The 21874-nt window shown below is 38.8% G+C and overlaps 1 protein-coding gene across 1 annotated transcript; it reads right to left on the bottom strand.

The window, feature by feature from the left end:
• Positions 1–1740: 1740 nt before the first annotated feature.
• LOC146005281 (synaptonemal complex protein 3-like) lies at positions 1741–20530 on the bottom strand. The gene is made up of 4 exons (XM_083144402.1): positions 20068–20530; positions 17989–18134; positions 14536–14649; positions 1741–2391 (listed from the first exon to the last, which is right to left on the bottom strand). Exons 1-4 carry the CDS (start codon positions 20390–20392, stop codon positions 2227–2229), a joined length of 750 nt encoding a protein of 249 aa, XP_083000528.1. The 5' UTR covers positions 20393–20530; the 3' UTR covers positions 1741–2226.
• Between the last annotated feature and the right edge of the window lie 1344 nt (positions 20531–21874).

The raw sequence follows: 21874 nt of genomic DNA, 5'->3' as shown, positions 1-21874 counted from the left end.
TGTGATTGCCACTCTCTCCTAGCGATGGAGCTACATCCAAATACATGGCAAGCTAGCTGCCAAGGGTGAATAAGATTGTTTTGTAATTTCTTGGTTTACAAAAAAAACTTTGTAAGATGTAATGAATTTTTTTTTTTTTAATAAGACAGATTGACAAAGCTATTGAAATAATTTAGGTCATGTCAAACTTGCATTTGCAAGATACTTGGGAAATTTTTAGATCTTCAACTTTATTAGTTTAAGAGATACTGTATCAACAGTTCACTTTAGAGAGATCATTGTCTCCTACAACTAGATATACAGGCAGACCGATAGTTAATTGATGGTGCCGTGTGGTATTTTGTAGCTCCTATAAGACAACAATTTATCTCGACAATCTGAGTAGTTACCGAGATCCTGACAATTGACATAAAGGGACAGACATAACGGTATTTTTTTTTTCTTACAGCTTTGGTGATTAGCACCTTAGAGTTCATTATTTATATTGACAGCAAGTGATCATCAATAATCAAGTTTTCATTAAGTGTACTCTGAAAATAACTCTGGTATATTGAAATATAGTGTCAAAAAAAAAAAAATAGCACCATTGCGTTTGTGCTCCACTATCAATTGTGATCTTCCTGAAACTGGACGATATAGAAAACAATTTCCTTCGTTCTGAACCTATGAACTGGATAAGAGCAAGGGTGAAGTGATGGTCGCATACAGAGTTGATAAAAGTCATGATTTTTATTAAATCATGCTAAACATGCAATTTTTAAGAGGTGTGCTATTTTTTTGTGACGAACTGTGTTACTGTTATTATTACAGTACTAATAAGCTGTGGTGCAACAGCCCATGAGGCCCAGGACCTGTCATCCTCAGTCCCATCTGCCGAGGTGGAAGATCATCCAACCTGTTACGGGGTGCCGTGTGGTCTTCGTCCTAGGTTTCCGTGACACTGTACACTACTCTTTCCTAGCTCCCCATTTTTTCACAATGATGGATGGCCACTCATCGCATGCACAGGCCGAATTATAAGAGAAAAGTTGTTACACTTCCCCCGAGATAAACAAACCTGCATGCATCCCATAGCCGGTGCCCAAAGCATGAAGCCTTAGTCCACACAGTGTGGAACACTGTCCTTATTGCTTGTCAAAATATTGCCAAAGGTTGCTGGCAGTTCATGCAGTGTAATGTAAGCTTACTGAAAGTATCTCCACAAACTACTGCAGCTATCAATTGTTTGGCGATCCCTCCATTAGCCAAAATGATGCACATATGAAACATTACCTGTCTTCATTTTACTCCCATTTGTGAACTAATCCCTTGAAGGCCTCTTATTGGTTGTCTTGTTCAGCACCTTGATTCCCATTGTTGCTGTTACCTGGAGCGGCACCCTCTACTTTGTATGCATGCCCTCATGATCGTAGGTCAACATAAAAGTTTCAGCTCCTACAGCAGTCTAACCTGGACAACAAGGGCAAAAGTCAAGAGCACTAACTATGCAGCTGATTCTTATTTTTACTATTCCGTCTTCATAGGTTAATCGTGATGACATGGACGAAAGATGGTTGATTGATTTAAAATTTTTGGGTACGCCTGCACGTATGGCCATTTTTGCACCTTTCAGTATATATGGGGACATAGCCCCTTATCTACAGAACGACAGATGGAACTGACACAGGAGCAAATACAACTAAAAGAAATGTATCTTTCAAAAGTAAAAGTTTGTGAAGAAAAAATAAACTTTATTACACCAATAAATACATTTTTTATGTTAGTCTCAAAATAAAAATCCTGTGAGGATAAACTTTGAAAGCCTCAACAATTTTAACAGTCAATATTCAATAAATATCTGCATACTGATAAAATAAATACTATGTATTACTATTTAAAAAAAACACTGACAGAAAATAAAGACATTCACATGTATCTCCAGATAAGGTTTGGGTGAAGAATTCTTGGGAATAATGCTTATGGATGAACAATAAAATAAACATTTACAAATACAATAATATATACCACTGGATAACATTGAGAAATATATTACTACACTATTTTCACTAAAACTACTGAACTTGTTGCACTATAGCTATTCTGAGCATGAGTGTGTGAGCAACTGGATAAAAAACAAGTCAATTGAGATATGTTAAATAATAAAACTTGCCATGTCTAGACTTATGTTAAAAAGTACAACTGCTTTGCGAGCTGTTCACGTCACAAACAAATCTTATCATCATGAGTTCAAGATGAGAACAGCATTGTCTGAAGTGATTTTCTCACATTGGCCATTTCTTGCTGCTGGGTTTCAATCAAGATCCTCTTCTGCAATAAGGCCAGTTCTTTTTTTAATTCTGCTTGCATGGTTCCTTGTTGTTCCTTGTGCTTACTATCAAGATCTTCGAGATTCTTCCCCAAGAACAAAAAATTTAAAATAATTGCACGTGAAATACTTACAAGTATTATTAATTTCACTATTTTATGTATATTTATTGGTTAGGTATAGCAAAATTTTGTTGCAAGTTCACTTAATGCTCTAGTAAGGTAATAATAATCGGACCTACAGTTTAAAGTGCAATCCGAACCAACGTACAATGTTTGTAGTGATTTGACAAATTTTACAGAGGTTGTTTCCGATCTGTGGTGACGATTTCAAATTGCACCTACTTTAAGAGAAACTATGTCACCACCATTGAGAGTGCTCTATTTGGTGGCCCTGCATCTTGGCAATTGCCCGACAGCGAAGTTTCCCCTGTAGGAGACTGGCACGAAGTGTAGTCATGCCCAGCCTCAACCACTCCTCCTGACAGGCTTTCCATAGCCCTTCAATGGTGCGGGGTCTCCTGTGAGACAAGGCTCGTTTCAGTAGGCTGAAGGTGCAAAAGCCCATCGGTGAGGCATCAGGTGACTTCACTGGAATGTCTGTGGAAGGAATGGTACGAATTCCAGTTTCATCTGCCAGTTTTTTGGAGGAAGAGCCGGGTTGAGTGAGATGTGTGACTTGACACCTTGTTTTGAGCTGATGATCATGTCCTTTGCCTCGCTTTTCCAAACTCAAATTGCGGTGAATGATGGTGTGCACTGTCTTCAGTGATGTTTGTAGCTGGTTCGCGATACTTCTCTGTGTGGCTGGATACTCCCTGATGACCAGTGCCCGGACGTCCCGAATTGTAGCTGGTGTGCGGCAAGTTGCAGGCTGGGGGTTGGCCTGTTTCTGCCCCACAGGAATCAACCCACGCCTCGCCTTACCTGCCCCTTTCAACACCAGTGATATGCCATTTTTGGACACAGTGAATCCACGCTCCTTGCACAGTTTTATAATGGCACTATCACTGTAGTTTACGTCAGAAAGTGCAGATATGTAACCCTCCCAATATGCACCGATTTTCGGTGGCATTCTTCCCGATACGCACTGACCACACCTGTCACGCAAGTCATCGAACGGTCCAACGTGCCCACACGACTGGCAGCTTCATTCTCTTCCCACTTGGTGGTGCTGCAAGAGGTGTGCAATTTCGTCACCATAGATCGGAAACAACCTCTGTATTGTCAATTTTTTTTTCCATATTTCTACCTTTAATACATACTTTTACATATTTAAGGAAAACATAACAGGTTTATTTCATATATTGTTCATATTTCATCATTTTGGAATTGTCCAAAAGAAAGAAATTATGTGGCTCCATGTGCATTTCAACTCTCAGCTTCGGCATGTGTTCTTGTAGGAATTGTATCTGGCTGTCATTTTTGCTGTTTAATGCAATGTGTATTATTTTCTTTGTTAAAATTGCCATGCTTTGTTGGGCGACAAGTTCATAGCAAAAGAACAAGCAAGTGGTCTGTTGGCAGTATATGTGCTTGTTATTGTTGCGGAAGCTGGTATTGTTCGTAAATGTACAACAAAATCAGCCGACTGTCGCCCATCACAGCGAAGCAATAATACTGCTTGAGGAGGAGTATTATGGTCCAATTGTCGCAGTTTAGCATGTTCGCAGTTCTCAAAGGGGGACCATCAGCAGTGCAGATGGGTTTATTGGGAGACAACAATTTAAGTGCCACCAGATCCATTAATGCAAAGGAAAATATTAAATTGTTTATTAATTTATAATCAAACAAATGAAGAAGTCTTCTTTGCCTCACTTTGGGTAATTTTCCGCACGTGTTAGTCCATATTTTGCCAATTTTCAGTCCATATGTCCCATCCCAGCCAAAACATTCCAAGGTTTTGCGAATCTGATTTCAGGATCCTGATTTAGATTAGTTACGAAATTTTAAGTGGTTCTGTATTGAAAGTGCTTAAAAAGTCGAAACTAAACTCGTGCAACAGTCTTCTGAGGGCCAAGGCTTTCAGTGCGTGGAGTCCCATCGCCATTCTTTCTGGCTTTCAATTGTCCTCACAATGCTGGATCAACACCATAAACGTTGGGGCTTCCACTTGGAATCAAACCCAGAACTGGGTGTACCAAAGGTGAGAGTGCTACACATTGGTAGCATGAGCCTATTGAAAGTACTTAAGTGTTGTCATTTGCTTGAAGAGCGGCCCACAAGGCCAAAGCATTCATGCTCAACAAAGACAATTCTATTGTTCTATTCAAGAAACACATGTGCATGTTAGGAATTGTCAGTGTTGAAATAATAATAGATGGTGGTGGGTGGCATACATATACTGCTTATGAAAATTGTGATGCTGTCAAAATCCTTCCCAAAATATTTGGCTAGACACACCCCTTTGTGGCACTGTACTTAATGAATTGCTATATAAGTAGGCCATAAGCATTGAAAAGTAAGAAATAACAAATAGAGCTGAACCGATACCAATACTTGAAGTTAAATAATAATAAACCAATAATTAAAATTTGTTCAAAATTTTGATCAATATTGGTGTGTAAATATTCTTTTCCAATTATATACATTAATTTACCAAGAAATTTGGTTTAGAATATTCAAGAATTTCATCAGAATATGAAATTGATAGTATGTAATCACAAAATATAGTTTCCTGTGCAAAATAAAAAGGAAGTTTGAATTTTGCACAATTTCCTGGATAATTAGACTCCACGAGAGTGTCGCACTGCATTTTTGCAGACCACGTAAAAGACCAATATGTCAGGAAAGTAAGTATCAGTTAGAAGAATTCCAACCAATACCACTGGTATCGGCATTGGCTCAACATAAGCATACTTGTATGCAACTGGAAAAATGAAGCATCATGATTAGGGCTGTGCCGATACTTAAAAAAAGTTATTCAAATTTTCATTAACAATAGTGTGTATGTATTCCACTGAAATTACTCCATTTGCCACTTGCCAGTGTATAAGACACGCTTTTTTTCTTTTTTAAAAGTAAGTCTGAAAAACAGGGCGTGTCATATGCCAATACTCAGTTTTTCATTACATTCATTTCTAGAAATTTTCTCTGTTCTGAGTTTGACGATTTACTTGTGGTGTGTGACAAAGATGATTAAAATGTATTTTTTCCTAGTTAGATTAGGTAAGCTATTTGTTGAAAGTATTACTTTATATTTGAAATACTGTAAATTAATTATATATTCAGTGATAAAGCTTTTTCCTCAAAAATGTGTACGAAAAATGCCAGCAAATATGATATATGTATCAATTGACAAAGATTTTTGCTTTAAAATATACAAACATTACATTATGATATTAAATTACGTTATTTCATCACAAAATTAAGTTTTTTCCACACAAAACTGAAGCAAAATAAAGAGAAGCTTCTAATATTGCATAATTTCCAGGATAAATAGACTCCACAAAAGTGTCGAGAGGCATTTTTGCGCAACCTGTAAAACACCAAAATGCTGGGAAAGTATTGGTCAGTATCGGCAAATAAATTCGAACTGATACTTTCCGATACCAATACCACTGGTATTGGCAAATACTGAAACATCAGCATCGGCATTGGCTGTCTTAATGATAGATCTGACAAAAGTCCATTGTGAAATGCTATGCACCAGGAATGTGCACGTAGTATAAATGCAGACCCTGATGGCGTGCAGTAAGAGATCTGGATCTGATATCCGAACCTTTCAAAGACTCTAGATTCAACCATGAAATGTAGAAACAAGACAGGTACTGACTTTGTTATTCCAAAAATGTCTAATAAATGATTGCCTGATAAATCACACATGTATCTATTAAGAGTGGCCTGGAGGTTGGCATGAAAGTAGTTTCCTGGCCCGATGCGATACAGAGACACCTAGCGACATATCAGAGGACTAGGAAGAGAACCTTCCTCCCTTCACCAGCCCCTCCCCTCCGCGTGACTCCCGCAATGAGGTTTCCAGGAAAAGGACACCCACCTGTTTCTTTTCATTTTGGTTTCGGAGGCTAAATTTCTCCACTGGCAAAGCAATTCGCATTTCACTGCTTGCTGGCTGACTCTTGCATGGAGCGAGACGAGTGGCAGGCTCCAGAGACAGAATCTTCGTCACTGAAGTTTTGATTGAATAAATTTGGTTGATTAGAGTGGCTACTATAATTATGTTGAATTTTCTTGTTGAGGTTAGAATTATCAATTGAGAGTAAAGAAGGAGGTAGAGAATATCAGTTGAAAGAAAGTATTTTTTTGAAGGCGGTGTTTTTTTATACAAAATCGATATATAATAATAATAATAATAAGGCAAAAATTAGTAACAATTATTATTTCAACTATTAACGAATAGAGTCCCTATAATAATTAGAGATGGGCAGGAGCGAAACTACCTGGAATATAAAAAGAGGAAACTTGGACATGCGTAATAACATATGGAAAAACTGAAAAGGAGAAAGACGGACAAAACAATGTAACAAAATGTACAGTAGTAACAAAGATGTCAGGAAACAATAGTATAATATTGAACTTACACTTTGATGAAGTAGTTTTCTTTATTATGATCTGAATTAAGTCCCTTTGCATAGTTCTCATCGTTGGAGTTCACAGCAGCTTTAATCGGCCAAGATTGATTGATTTTGTTTATTTCACTTCGCCTTTCTGCCACTCTTGGCTAATAATGATATGATGTAATCGATGAAGAGACGCTCACGAAGGACACGTATGCCCAGACCGGATTCTAACCCGGGACCACTGGCGTCGTAGCGAAATGAGATAAATACTCCGCCACGGGGTCGGCTAATCGGCCAAGGGTGGGTACAAACTCTCAGTGGTGATGGGAATCCCCTGTGGGAAAATATGACCAGTTCCTGCATCACATTAGTTGCTCTCTCCTATTGTGATTTTTCCCAATGTTAATTGATTGCTTCCCAAGTGAAATTTCAGTCCAACTAATTATAGTATGATCTTCAAGATCAGCACTATACGTGATCCAAAGTACTCTTAAAAAAATCACAGTGAATTGGTCAAAATAAAGTGACAGAATTTCGAGGAGAGGCCAAGCCTCTGTGGACCCACACATGGCTACGCCAATGTACGTAAGTAAACCCGTAGTGCTACAGCCCCTGAGGGCCAGAGCCCACCTACCGACCGGCCTCACTTCCAGTCCAACCAGTTGTGTGCGGTCAGCACGACGAACACCTAATCTTTGTTGTAGGTTTCCGTGACTCATTCATAGCTTCCCAATCTCCTCACGATGGTGGGTGGCAACCGGTCCTATACACAGGCCGAAATCTCAGGAGAAACGTTGATACGTTTCCCCTAAGAGACTCGAACCTGCGCGCGTCCCGTAGACGGAGCTCAAAGCATGATGCATGGGACCATACAGTCACGATGCAGAACAGCAGGCCCGTAGCCAGAATTTTATTTCAGGGGGAAGGCTCATCCCTTATCAGCAGCTGCCATCTAAGGGTGAAAAAGTGGGGAATAGAACCCCTGAAAATGAATTTCTCAGTATATTACAAGTTATTGTACAAGATATTTAATGTAAGTAAAATTAATCACCGCTATGCCCTATTTTAATTACATATTTGTAGGATTTCGGAACGGTCTTCAGCCTCACCTTCCCCCCCCCCCCCCCCGGTCACGTGCAGTGGCGAAGCGTAGATTTGCTAGCATGGTAGGCACAAAAGTGCGATAATATCCTTTACTTGGTTAAATCTGTAAAAAGAAAGGGAGGGGGGCTATGTCATGGAGAGGGGTTCAATGTCTCTCCAGGCGCTTCTTTACTTGCCAGTGGCGTGACGTTTTCAAAAGTTTAGTTACCGGCCATCAGTACGATAATTATGTCTTGGGCGTTCTCCTCCCGCCCACCAGATGCCATCGATCTAGATTTTTGTTAATTTCTGTTGGTTTTTTTTTTATTTTTTCAACCCCTGATTTATGCACGCACCTCCAGAAAGAACTACCAATCATGAGACATCGCAGAAATCCAACGAATAGTGCTGTTGTCAATTCTTCATCACTTTTTTCTAAATTTATTTATTTATTTTGCAATGAGGTGAAAAGGGCCAGAGGAACCCCATAATTTTCGGGTCAGTATGATGTTTGTGCCGTGAGCAGACGACAGAATTCCGCACTTTCAGCGACTGTCAGTTTGGTACGTTCTACTGTTGCCAACTTAGTTTTTTTTAGCAAGACTTCCTCGCACCAAGGGAAACACCATTGTTATCTGTTGTCTAACTAAAGGAATGGTTGTAGTTAATTCCAGTCTTGACTTTCTAGATAAATGTATTTCTGACACCTGTATGTGCAAGTAAACATAATTTAAATTTTGGATATTTTCGTCTCAGTTGTTCTGATCTATGTTAATCGTGACGATGAGAATATATGGAGAATGAAATCAAGAGGATCAGGAAACATTGACATGGCCACAATTAGGTCACCTGGCTTCGTAACGTGTTAGGATGACCACTACGAGGCTTTCAAGAAAAAACATACGTAAAGGTGACCTATTTCATTCAGTGTGAATACTTCACATCCTAGTTTGTTCTATCCACCTTTACGTGATAATAGAACATAGGATCCTTGTTTGGGACCCTCCTATGATAGCTACACGAAAGGTTACTATGTAACATATAAACAGGTTATAATAAATGTAGTTGCTTGAGAATCCCAATTTTTAGGAGCAATTTAGCTCTTTTCTGCCAATCTAAAGTGACAACACTGGCCTGTTCCGCCAGACCTGAAACAGACCCCGCGATAACCCCACAACACTCCTTGTCCTAAACACAAAAAAAGACTTCCCTTGCATTGTACTCTCATTGACCACCCTCTTCTCTTGTTATCCCTTCAGGGTAAACGAAACTGCCTACCTCTTCGCTTGTATCGGCTGCATAAAAAATGTCTGCTTGTAATATCTATTCGACGACAGTGTTAACGCATTAAATAACGTTTCAACAACTTTTAATTTTTTTAAAAAAATTACTGTCACTTGCCACTGCTACTTGCAAAGGAAAATAGAGTTGAAAACAATTTAGAAGTTATTCTTATAAGAAGGAAACATGAAAGACCAAAAGTGGGTCCTACCTTACCTATGATTACATCTTCACTCAATTAAGAACTCAATTGTTCTTGCATTTTAGTCCAGCACTTCCTTGCATAAATCTGATCGCTGTACACGACACGAATCACAAACAAAACTATACCGCCACTAACCTCGCGCTCCCAGCCTTGTAGCGTCCTGAGCAGGAGGCAAGTTTTCACAGAGAGGGAACAAACAAGCGAGGGAATCCCCGTTCACGATAAAAATAAATTATTCTATTTCCAGTGAAAGTAAAACTACTTTGTAATATAAGGCGTAACTAGCATTTTAATTTACATAATTTGGTATGAAGACTTACTTTAGAAATATAAGTTCTTTGGACTTTCTGTTTACGCTACGGTGTTGGGTGAATCGACAAGACCATCAGCACTCTGACCAGAAAACGAAGTCAGAACTACAGTACTCCGTAATTTTCAATTTCACTTACTCTTGTCGATGAAAGGAAGGAAAACCCAAGTTTCGTACAAAATATGGAGAATGTACAATGAAATAGAAATCTCTCTGCACGAACACAAGCTAATGTTTATAAAAAATGCTGGTACACCACAAATTTCCAACCCTGGCGGAAATGCAGTGTTGCTGACATTCTGTTCGTCCTAGTGAGTAACACCGCGAGGCCGGCCTCAGGAGCACGTTATAAGCATACGTACAGTACTCGTAAGATTAGGCTTCCCGCATATACGACCGTATGACAGAATGTGAAGAGAAGAGGCCCCAGCAAATGTGCCTCACTCCGTGGAAAGTGCGTATACTAGACAGGGTTAGAATTTTTTTGTAATTATCATAAATGAAAATTCCAAACTTTTGCATTTCATTACATATGTTTTGACGAAATAAGTAAATACAACTTTAAAAGAGTAATGGCGTGGGTAGGCCCGGCCTCCTAGGACGCTTCGCCACTGGTCACGTGCCTGCGGGAGAAAATATACATAGGCTAAGTGCTGATCCCTTATTCTGATTGGCGTTTGTTTGGAAGTAGTGATGTTCTATGACACACACACATATCTCCTCAACAGGCCCTATAGACCAGCAATGTCAAACTCAATTCGTGAGTAGGGCCGCATAACGATAATGTCAAAACTATCCGGGCCACACATCTAGAACCCCAACACCTTAAAATCCAGAACTAAGTGGTTCGACCCAATGGGGCCAAGGGGGGGGGGGGATTCCAGTGATTATTATTGCAGCATCGATATGTAAATTATATATAGACCTCCTCCATATTTTTCCATGGTTATAGTATTTTACATGTTACTTTCGAGTATAAATTGGTTACAATTGTAACTGTTTGCAATTATAGTTTCGTTTCGCACAGATTTCACTGCTTTTTTTTAACAAGCTTCTCAAAAGTTTACAATGAGTTTTTTGTTAGCATGAAACTCTTAATGCAGACAACAAATGTTTTGTCAGTCATTCTTGATCATTCGGCTGTTTCATTAATCTTCATTATGGAAAACAACTTTTCACCAAGGAAAGTGCAACCAAAATTAATAAAATTTCTACAGTAAAATAGCTTATTCGAGGATACTGCTATGGGAGATATAAGAAAAATCAAGGATAGCCCACCTATACGAGTTGCACTGCAATTAAATAAGTTCCATTCGAAGTCAGGACTTGCACACACATCATCAAAAGATAAGGGAGCAGAGCAGAACAAGATTATTGCCCTTCGCACCCTCTGAAGTATTGAGTTTTAATATAACGGAAGACTGTAACTTTGCAAAATGGCCTCCACTTCCTTCAAAATATCAACTCTTGTGTCACGGGGAGGAATCATTCAAGTAGTTTTACTGTCATATCGAGATAAGAATCGCATCCACGAATGAAGGGAGCTAACCGAGCTAGCTAACAGACGTCCGTAATTTCTCATATTGTGAGCGAAAAGGCAACAACACGAACAATTTTCACTTCCAATTGTTCATTGACTAAGTCATAAATCCTCTCCTCAACTGTATTTCTGATTTTTTTATAAGCGTTGCTTTTCTGCCACGTTTGCCTAATGGCGACGATGAGGATCAGTAATGATATGATGAAATTGATGAAGGGACACATACAAAGAAAACCCATGCTCAGGCCAGGATTCGAACCCGCAACCTCTGGTGTCGGAACGGGTTGTGATAACCACTCCGCCACAGATTATGGCAAATTTATTTCGTGATAAAAGAAATACTTCTGAATGAATTTACTTTATCAGGGTACACAATTTCTACGCTTTTCAGTATTCACTTCACAACATAAGTAAGCATTTCACTTGAAAAATCTACATTCCTCTTCTATAGTTCTTTTCTTACTCCAACGAAGTTTGGGCAGCGATAGGGTTCTCTGAAACTTTTACAGAAACTGGCTTTTCTTCCAGGTAAATCCTTGAAAATCAAGAAACAGACTCATAGGCGACAGAAAGTATGCACGCTGCCCTCCCCCAGCTGGCAAGATATTTTCGTACTTCAGAAGTAACCTGTCAATCAGCTTGCTTAGTTGACACAACACCTAGTCTATAATGGAATGTATTCCTGTGTAGGGAAAATTGGTCAATGTGTTGAAGTTTGGATGAGTCTGGTCTTGTATCAAGAGAAAAGAGAAAACGGAATAACTACAAATGTATAGATAATTTCAAGCATGAAGTGTTAAGTGGGGCCAAGGCGGGCCGCATTAACGGATGCTGGGGCCCACATGCGGCCTGCGGGCCGCGAGTTTGACTGGCCGAAATATCAGGAGAAAAGTTGTTACGGTTCATCCACGAGACTCGAACCTGCGCGCGTCCCGTAGCTGGAGCCCAAAGCATGAAGCCTTAGACCGTACGGTCACGATGCAGAACAGCATCTAATGGCGAAAAAGTGGGGAACACCTGAAGTTGAGTTTTGTTTCCTAATTTTGATTTGGCAAAGGGGGCCCTCTCACAGCACCAAGCGCCGTCAACCCTATGCCGGTCGTTTGAGTATCTTGAGTTTGAGTTTCTGTAAGTCTACTTTATGTATAGATACGCTAATCGGGACTGGACCTACATTTATAGTGGGATTGAACTATTGGGCGTCCACCAGGTACCAAACTCGGGACCTTTTGACATTATGAGGGTCATCTTTACCATTACGCTATAGGGGAGGCAAAATATATCCGAAACTAAGAAGACATTTTGAATGGACATGTAGAATGTAGGAGGCAGGGTTCGCGCTGAAGAGGAAGAAGACAGGGAATTCTACCTCACCTTTCCTAACCTGTACATCTCTAATGTAGCCTAATTCTCAACCAAGCCAAGAATCTTGTCCTTCTACATTTTATGTCACTTTTGTTATTGTTAATGAAGAATTCAAATTAATAATTTCTTTAAATCTCAAGTTAGCAAGTCAGCCAAAATTATGTTTTTATACTAAATTTTACATTAATTGAAGATTTGCAAAGAAACAGTAGACCTTTTCATGATGTTTCCACTCCAAAAACAAATGTTTTGTAAGAGTCACATCAAGTTTATGATTGGAAGTAGTGAAGTTCTAGGAACCCCCCCCCCACCCCCCCCCCCCCCACACACACACACACACACACACACACACACATACATATGTAAGCAACAACAATAGTAGGCTATTGTAATTTGGAGAGGGTGTGATTTGTGAGCGGAACAAGCATGGGAATTTAACGAAGTTTCTTTGCGAATCATCAATTATGTGTGTGTGTGTACACGTATTTCCTATCTGCACCGTTGACTCACAAAGTACTACATGTGAGATGAAACTATCGAAATGTAAAAAGAGGAAGCGCTACCACCCTCCCTGCCTTTTCTACATTTTATTCAAATCGAACACGAGGCACGTATCTAGATATATATATTTCGGAGGGGCGTCCTAACGCAATGTCTCAAAATAATAATATTAATAATGTTAAATTAAAATAAGTAGAATTATATTAAATTAATTAATATATTTTTATTACATGAATAGGTAAGAAGGCGGTATAACAACAGTGATACAGTATAACATCACGTATTCATTATCTAGCTTACGTGTAGTTAAGGTCGGCAAAATTTGTAAATAAATAGAAACTGCCCTGGCAAGGAAATTAATGTCAAATAGATAAAGAATATAATATTTATTGAGTATGAAAAAATGATGTTAGATCCAGTTGACGAAAGTAAAATTCCTGGTAATATTTTGCATGTTATTATAAGTAGTAATAATTCTTGCATAAATCTTCTTTGGTACTGTCATTCAAAGTCATATTACTTTCCAATATTTTTGCGGAAATAAACAATTTGCGATTAAACAACAACCTTATTTTCATTACTTAATTGAAGTTTTATGATCTCATTATTTAATTTTTTTGTACTTGGTAAGTCTTTCGGGGGGAGGTTGGGACACCTGGACCCCCCCTAAATACGTCCTTCGCGGTAGGATCGAGATAAAGTTACTGTGTCACTGGTTCCAATTCAAGGTAAATATGCTCTGCTTCTCTACAATCAAACATACACAAACTCATGGCCTTCCTGCTTTCTTGCCTGGGAAAGAGGCAATAAATCAAGCTGTGACAGCTACGGGAACTTCTGACGAGGGGACGGAATCCAGCTGTGCAGAGGTTTCAAACACCCGCGCGAACTAGCCCTCACCGTCAGCCTGGGGCAATTTTGCAACAGAGGCATCTAGTGGCCAAGTTGCGAACTATGATGAATGAAATTCGGCTGAAGCGGCCGTATCTTTCGCCGTCGATAATACATGACATTTTTAAACAATCATTTTGGGCTGTGCAAGTGATTTTTAAAAGAAAAGCCCTCCCTAGCTTAGTCGTAAAAGGATTGAGCATTACGTTAGTATGCATCATAATGGCCATTTTCGTTGGTGCTACCCACAAATCCTATAACCATTCTGTGCTTATTTACGTATTTCCTTATGGGAAATTGAAAAAAAATAATGGAATTTGTGCACATTTATCGAACTGAAATTGCATAAATGTGTCATGTACTCAAAGTTTCATAAAGTAAGTTCACATCTACTGCGTGTTTTCTGGCAAATTTTTGTCCTAAAACGTTATATTCAACAAAATGCAAAAAAGCCCATGTTAAATTTAAGCACTTTCCACGGCGACCTTCGCCAAACTCCACCTCCCTCTTAACGAAACCCATAATAGATATTTACCTTAAAAAAAGAATCATGAATCTGGCGTAGAGATGCAAGTCTCTGGCCCTGTACGACTCTGGATTGTTGAACCAGTTTCAGCTGTTGTTGGATTACTTTCTGGAACTTCTCCTCCTGCAAGTAAGAACAAACTTGCGTTACCTTTTTGATAATTGTATGACTGAGGCAAAAAAATATATATAAAATTACTAAATATAACACTTAGTGCATATTATATTTGTATTTCTGGCACATATTTTTTGTGTACATCGTGTAGGTCATGCTTTAAATGAAAATAACAATGAACCAAATTTATAAAAAAATACCACAAGTAATTTTACACAACTATTATTTCAATGCAGACGATATCCAAGTTAACACACAAAAAAGATGGTGCTAGAATTGGATAAAAAAAAAGTCTGATTCTGCTGATGAAGTTTTAAGTAATTACAGTATATGCATTTCCATTAATGTTAAGTAGTTAGAATTGGTTTCAATCCGTAGTGTATTCTCCATGTTACTGCATTTACTGCTGTAAACCAATTGTTTTCACATATTTTAATACATTTAGCTTTAATATATTGGTAATTGTTCAGCAAACTATATAAACAAGCTTCTAAATCAGAATTTAAGTCAATTAGATGGACTGGCCCTGTTCATCTACAACCTGGTGTTGGAATACATTATCAGGCAGCTACGAATTGATGTCAGAGACACTGTACAATACAAATCTACACAAATAGTTGGATATGCAGATGGTATTAACATCATGGGCAGATCACTAAGAAGATTAAAGGAAGCCTTAAGGACTTGAATGAGGAAGGCAAGAAAGTTGGACTAAAAATAAACTAGAATAAGACAAATATATTAATCCAGTCAAGGAAAAGAAGAAACTGTGGCCTGCCTGCTCAGTTCCACTGCTCCAAACAGCATTGGTGGAAGGACACTGCTTAAGCCCTTTCCCATCGCCTGCGGAAAGACGTGTCTGAGTGGAGGGGGGGGGGGGGGTAAAAAGATGGATTATGGCAACACGGAAACAGTTGTTGAAGGTGGTATTATGGCTGTTGGTGTGGATGGCAACTGTGAAATCAGAGTTTTGGGTGGAGGAACAGTGATTATTGATCCTTAGATTCAAGGGGGTGGAGGTTTTGCCCAGATTTGGCAGATGAGGGTGTAAATCAGGTTGGATGAGTGGCAGGTGCCCTTGGGGTGAAGGTTGAACTCACCTGCGGCTGTGGGGATCAGGAGGGTGGGGGAGGTGATGAGTATGGGGCAGGTCTTGCACCTGGGTTTGTTGCAAATAATAGCCGGAAATTGTTTGGGGTGGAGGCTGGGGAGAAGGTGAGACCTTTGGAAAGGACGTCAGTTTTGGTGGTTGTGAGGTTGTGACTGGAAAGGTTCAAGACGGAGGTGCAGTCAGTGGGTGGTTGTGGGTGAGGATTGTCAATATGCTGGGTGCATGTTTTGTCTGAGGACTGGTGTTCTTCTGTGGTGTGGTGGGGGGGAGGGCCATGGTTGGAGCTGGTATGCTGGGGTGGAGTGGGAAGCAGCAAGGGTAGGTCTGGAAGTAAGGGACATGTCTTTATGGGTTGGTGTTGTGGTGGGAGAGGGAGGGGGCATCCTGCATTCAGGGCTTGGTGGCAGAGAATGGATAGTTTTTGCAGGTGTTTCTGGTTGAGGTTGTGGGCTATGGGCTGGGAATGGTTCCAGAGTGTGTTATTATTCTGTGATCCATTTCTTCTCCATTGAAAATGTGGCCTAGGTCACGAAATATCAAACTTTGTGTCAATTATCAAATAATTATATTATATTATAAAATATACAATATATTATATCGATTGTCCTTCATTCAAAATTCGATTGCAAACTTAAGATATTACTACACTGCTAATACTGTGAACAATGATTTGCGTGAGAAGGGGGAGTGGCCAAAATTAAGACACATAAGATAATAGTTGCCAACATAAAAATCACATCTAAAAGCTAAGAAGTTTTTTTATTTATAACAGTTGGGCTGAAAAGTTCGTAGGCTGACTCATAGATGGCGTTACTAGAATTAAATCCATGTGATTTTTACTTAGTACTAACCTTCAAAAGATACGTGTATAAATTTCACAGCTGCCGGATAATTAGTTCGTGAGATATAGCATTGTGAGTGAAGCAGCTTTTGTTATTGTGAAAAAATGGATAAAAAAGAATTTCGTGTGTTAATAAAGCATTGCTTTTTGGCGAAAAAAAATACTGTTGAAGCCAAGGCTTGGCTTGATAAACATTATTCGGACTCTGCACCATGAAAATCAACCGTTGAGAAGTGGTTTGCTAAATTTAAACGAGGCGAAATGAGCATCGAAGACGATGCACGCAGTGGACGCCCCAAAGAGGCTGTTACCGACGAAAACATAAAAAAAGTCCACAAAATAATTTTAAATGATCGTAAAGTGAAGTTGATCGAGATAGCTGAGACTTTAAAAATATCAAAGGAACGTGTTGGACATATTGTGCATGAATATTTGAACATGCGAAAGCTGTGTGCAAAATGGGTGCCGCGCGTGCTCACAATCGATCAAAAGCAACAACGTTTTGATGATTCGGAGCAATGTTTAGCGATATTCAACCGTAATAAAATTGCTTCCCCATCCACCATATTCTCCAAATCTGGCCCCCAGTGACTTTTTCCTGTTTGCAGACCTTAAAAGAATGCTCGCTGGAAAGAAATTTAGCACTGATGAAGAGGTAATCGTCGAAACTGAGGCCTATTTTGAGGCTAAAGAGAAATCGTACTATAAAAATGGCATCGAAAAATTGTATGACCGCTATAATCGTTGTATCGCACTCGAAGGCAACTATATTGAATAATAAAATCGAATTTTGTCAAAAAAATATTTTTTACTATGTTAGCCTACGAACTTTTCAGCCCAACTGTTATATTTATATACTTTGCGGTAGCTGACAAAATGCAATGAGAAATGGAGAAAAAATAACAAATCAGCCTAATTTCTGTGTTCTGGGGATTGCTGGATTGTGTGTCCTTAGAGACGAGGCTCTGTTGTTTGTTTTTGATATTATTCCCATGAAGTATATTTGACTTCAAAACTAATTGTTTATCTTTTGTTGTCATATCAAAAAAATTCTCCCCTACCCCTGGAAAAGTGGTGGGGGGAAATTTTAGGACAAGATCGTTGGTGGGGGAATTCCCCCCTGGAATTTCGCACCCTGGGGTCTACAGATATTATGGTTTTGTCACAGTCCTATCGTGTAGGCTGATGCAAATTATTATTTGCTTAGGGCCATAATATCTTGTCCGCAAACTGAAAGAAACCATCCATCGCACATGACATGGTGCTTTCAATTCAATTAAGACAAATTGGCCCATGCCTAAAAGGTCCTTGTCCCTGGTAAGAATAATTCCTCACAAATGTGGCTCATGCATGTTAAACCCAGTCAGTCATGCAAAGACATTGTATGAAAACTCACTTGTTCCTTCATGCGAGACAAATCAAGATCCCATTGCTCCAGCACTGTAGAAACATTGCGTTGTAAGTCTTCTTGGTAACGTTGACGACTTTCAACTTGTGCCTTCCATAGCTCCTCTACTTTAGACTGGTTTGCCTTCATTGCAGCTGCAAAAGAGAAAAATACACAATCTATTTCTATCATATGAAACTTTACAATCTTGCTTCATGTACCAATTAACCCATTTCCAAAATTGTTTCTGAACTATTGACAGCTTACAACCACATAGCCAACTTTAGATTGCTCTATGGTACTCCCTTCATTATGCGCACACATATTTTAGGTAACGGTTCCGATTGTTTTACGATTTCCCCTAGCACAAAGACTAATTATCGTAGAATTTTGGAAATCATTGTCACATGAAATTTGAACCTTCCTTAAAGTAATGAGCTCTGTTTGGACTCGAAAAAGTTATTTATGTTGAAAAAAACAACTTGAAAATTACCTTACGCACTTTTCATGGATAAGATATTCTCAGTCGACAAGCGACAGTAAATATCGTAGAAGCGTGGGAATGAATGTAGACGTAAATCGGAACCTTATTAGAATGCATTTAGGTATTTTATTTTAATGCTAAGGGAACCAAACCTAACCTGCCTAACCTAACCATGATAGCATATATTGAACAAAATATTAAATGATCGCTAAAACTCCGCAGTATGTGTTAGCAGACATAAATTGAAATCAAACTATGTAAAAATTGTATTCATAGCATGATGAAATCGCAATAAAACAAAAGGAACTTGGGTCCAACTTTTCTGTCCCATTTATTTACACGTAAGTGTTTCATCTGCACGGACATGTTCACTGCATTATGCACAACTATGTTCTCTCTCTTGAAGTCTCTTCACCTTTCCCTACCAAAATGCTTACATGAGTAGGTTAGGCAATTCCTTTAGTATTTCTATTCTTCGTGCCCGTTCACATATACATATATGAGGCATTCCTGCATTACATTACGTGTGTGACATATCATACACAAATTGTAAAGTTCTAGACATGAGATTGGATTAAAATAATCATAATGAACTGATTTCATAGAATTATGAAGTACTTTTATGGTGTATGCTAACAAATGAAAGAAAAAAAATTGACATAGCCTGAATGCTCAAAAATATTAACAAAAGTGTGTTACATGTGTGATGCCTTAAAAATGTAGCAAAATTTGCCTTCACTTGTCTGTGAAGCATATAGGCTACAGATGCTAATAACTTTTTGTTGGTGAAATATGTGAATTCTATGCATTCACAAACATTTAAACCTTAATGCAATTAAAAACACACATAATTTTCAGATTAATTCATTTTGTTCTTTAAATGAAGTAGGACCACTTTCCGTGGAATATCCCACATTGAACACTTTGTTAACTCCAAGAATACACTTCCAGCAGCTACAATTTACAAGTACCTCAAGAACCGTTATCTACTTTTGGATATGAAAGGCCACAAATTCTGCTTTCAATTTAAAACCGACAGATTCACATTGTAAGTATCCGTGAATGATCTAACTTCAAATTTTTCAGTTTCAAATGCTCCTCGTGCTGTATATCTTGCAAAAATCATCAAACATAGAGAAGTGCATTTTTATAACGCCCATTTCCTTGCTGGCAGCAGAATGGAATAGGAGCAATATTACAATACCGGACCATTCCCCGATTTCGTTCATATTTTGCATACTTAATGATTTTGGGCTCCTAATCACGAATCTGCAGTTATTATATCCGATATTGTAAAATCTTACCATGGAATAATTATCTGGAAATTTTAATGTCTTTCACATTGTAAATTTAAGCTAGGATCTCAAGTTAAAAAATCCAACAAGTATGGAAAAGATAATCAAAACCGAAAGTGAAATTTCGAGGAAAGGGAAAGTTTAACCATGTAAAATTTCTTGACAGGTGCAATTGTAAAAAGCGAGAAATTGGTTGCATTGTAGGTAACATTATTAGTATTCGACATACGAGCACCTCATTTACATAAATTAACAAATATAGTCGTGGAAAACAATCTAATTTTTAACTAAATTTGTAATGATTTTTACCTGCAGTGTACTGCTCCAAGCGTTTCCTTTTTGCAAGTAAAGACTTGTTAATATCAGCTCCAAACATTTCCAACATCTTTGACATCTCATTTCCAAAATCTGCATTGCCACCACCCTCGCATACAATAGTATCTCCATCTCCTCTAACTTCAGCTGAGTGATGCGATCTTTTATGTCCTGGTTTTGCAGAAGAAGGCTGGATAATTTTACTAGGTACTTCGTCTTCATCGATGGTATCAGGAGAACTCAAATTGTCTTCTGAAAGATCAGGTCGAGCTTTCTTCGGATGACTAGCCAATGATCTCTTATTTCCTACCTTCGGCATTATTTATTTAAAACCGATACCGGTCAACGTTGGAATAATATTTAGAAAGGTAGACAGCAATTAACCTAATTAAGAAGGTATTCACAAGAGGACAACTATTGCAGACGAAATTGCCGCTGCTTCAGATTTAATTATCAATTTTGCCAGTTCCTACCTTCCTAGCATCACCCCTATTCGGGATTCAACTTACCACCGTGGCGCTAGTATCGGTGGGTCTAGGGCACAGTGGGATGCATAAATATTACCAAGCAAAGGGTCATTAAAATGTAAAAAGTAAAGTCCTCCCCTGTGCTTTGCACCAAGCCATGAAAGCGTATAGGGGCGTATTGTCATTGTCCATGCTCTTTCTTTTTTTACTCAATGAGAGTTTCAAGGAGTGAAGTAAAAGCATCTAACCTAACTTTTCTATGGTAAAAGGTACAATTTCAGTAACCACCAAACGTCTCTAATTCCCTTATTTTCCGCAATGAAGAAATACGTTTTGCGGAAACGAAAATTTTACCAAATAAAACGCCTAACACGTTGTACCTGACGACAACTTATCCACCAGCATACTTAAAATGCTATTCCTGAATGACACGTAGGATACAAAAGAGAAAATTTTATGAAAATTAGCATGAACAATTTGCATAGCTGCCGGCCCCATGGCGGAGTGGTTAGCACATCGCGCTACAAAGCCTGGGGCCCCGGGTTCGAATCCTGGCCTGAGCACGGATGTTTGTGATTGTGTATTCATCAATTTCATCATATCATCACTCATCCTCATCTTCGCAAATTAGCCAAAAGTGGCACAAAAAGCGAAGTAAAATGGTAAAATAAAGCAAATCAATCAAATCAATTTGCCGAGCTAGACTTGTGCCTCACACTGTACAGCGTTTGTTTATATTTGGTTTGTTCAACATGACGCGTGGTATTGGTTTGGTTCAGAATAGAGAAAACTGAAACGATCGAATTGTTTTCGTGTGTTGCGAATCCAATGCGAAGTACGGAAAGTATAAAAATGTTGGAAGTATTGGCGTACGCAGAGGGAGGGCTGATGGGGCTACAACCTCTCCCGAAATTTTGAGAAAATTTAAAATGAAAAAGCAGAAAACTCGAGGAGAGCCAACCATCTAAAAGCAAACTCCCCTTAAAATGAGCCGCGATTTATCAGTTTTGCCTTTGCACAACTTTTAAAAAAGGTTAAAAACGCCAATTACGAAAATCTTATACCGTATGCTCCCCAGACCTTGAACGCAGTTATGTAATATCCGCATTTACAATTCCAGCCCCCTCCGAAACAAAATCCTGCGTACGTCAGTGATTGGAAGCGTAATTTGTGAACAGTTTGACAGATGTAAAACCTGTCAGTGAACGCTTCTGGAAATTGTATCGTTAATTTGATTTACTCTGCTTCGCTTTTCTTCCACTTTTGGCTAATTGCGAAGACGAGGATAAATGGTGTTAAGATGAAATTGATGAACGACAATCACAAACATACAT

Source organism: Lepisma saccharinum, chromosome 23 (genome assembly GCF_977018435.1).
Source record: "Lepisma saccharinum chromosome 23, izLepSacc3.1, whole genome shotgun sequence".
NCBI lineage: Eukaryota > Metazoa > Arthropoda > Insecta > Zygentoma > Lepismatidae > Lepisma > Lepisma saccharinum.
Note: the sequence above shows the minus strand (reverse complement) of the source record. Positions and strands in the feature narration are given on the sequence as shown.

Coding starts and splice junctions, on each gene's coding strand:
- LOC146005281 (XM_083144402.1), bottom strand. CDS start 20,392: ATGCCGAAGGTAGGAAATAAGAGATCATTGGCTAGTCATCCGAAGAAA. Junction 18,135..20,067: donor CTTGGAGCAGTACACTGCAG/GTAAAAATCATT, acceptor TCTCTTTTGCAG/CTGCAATGAAGGCAAACCAG. Junction 2,392..14,535: donor TTCATGATTCTTTTTTTAAG/GTAAATATCTAT, acceptor TTCTTGGGGAAG/AATCTCGAAGATCTTGATAG.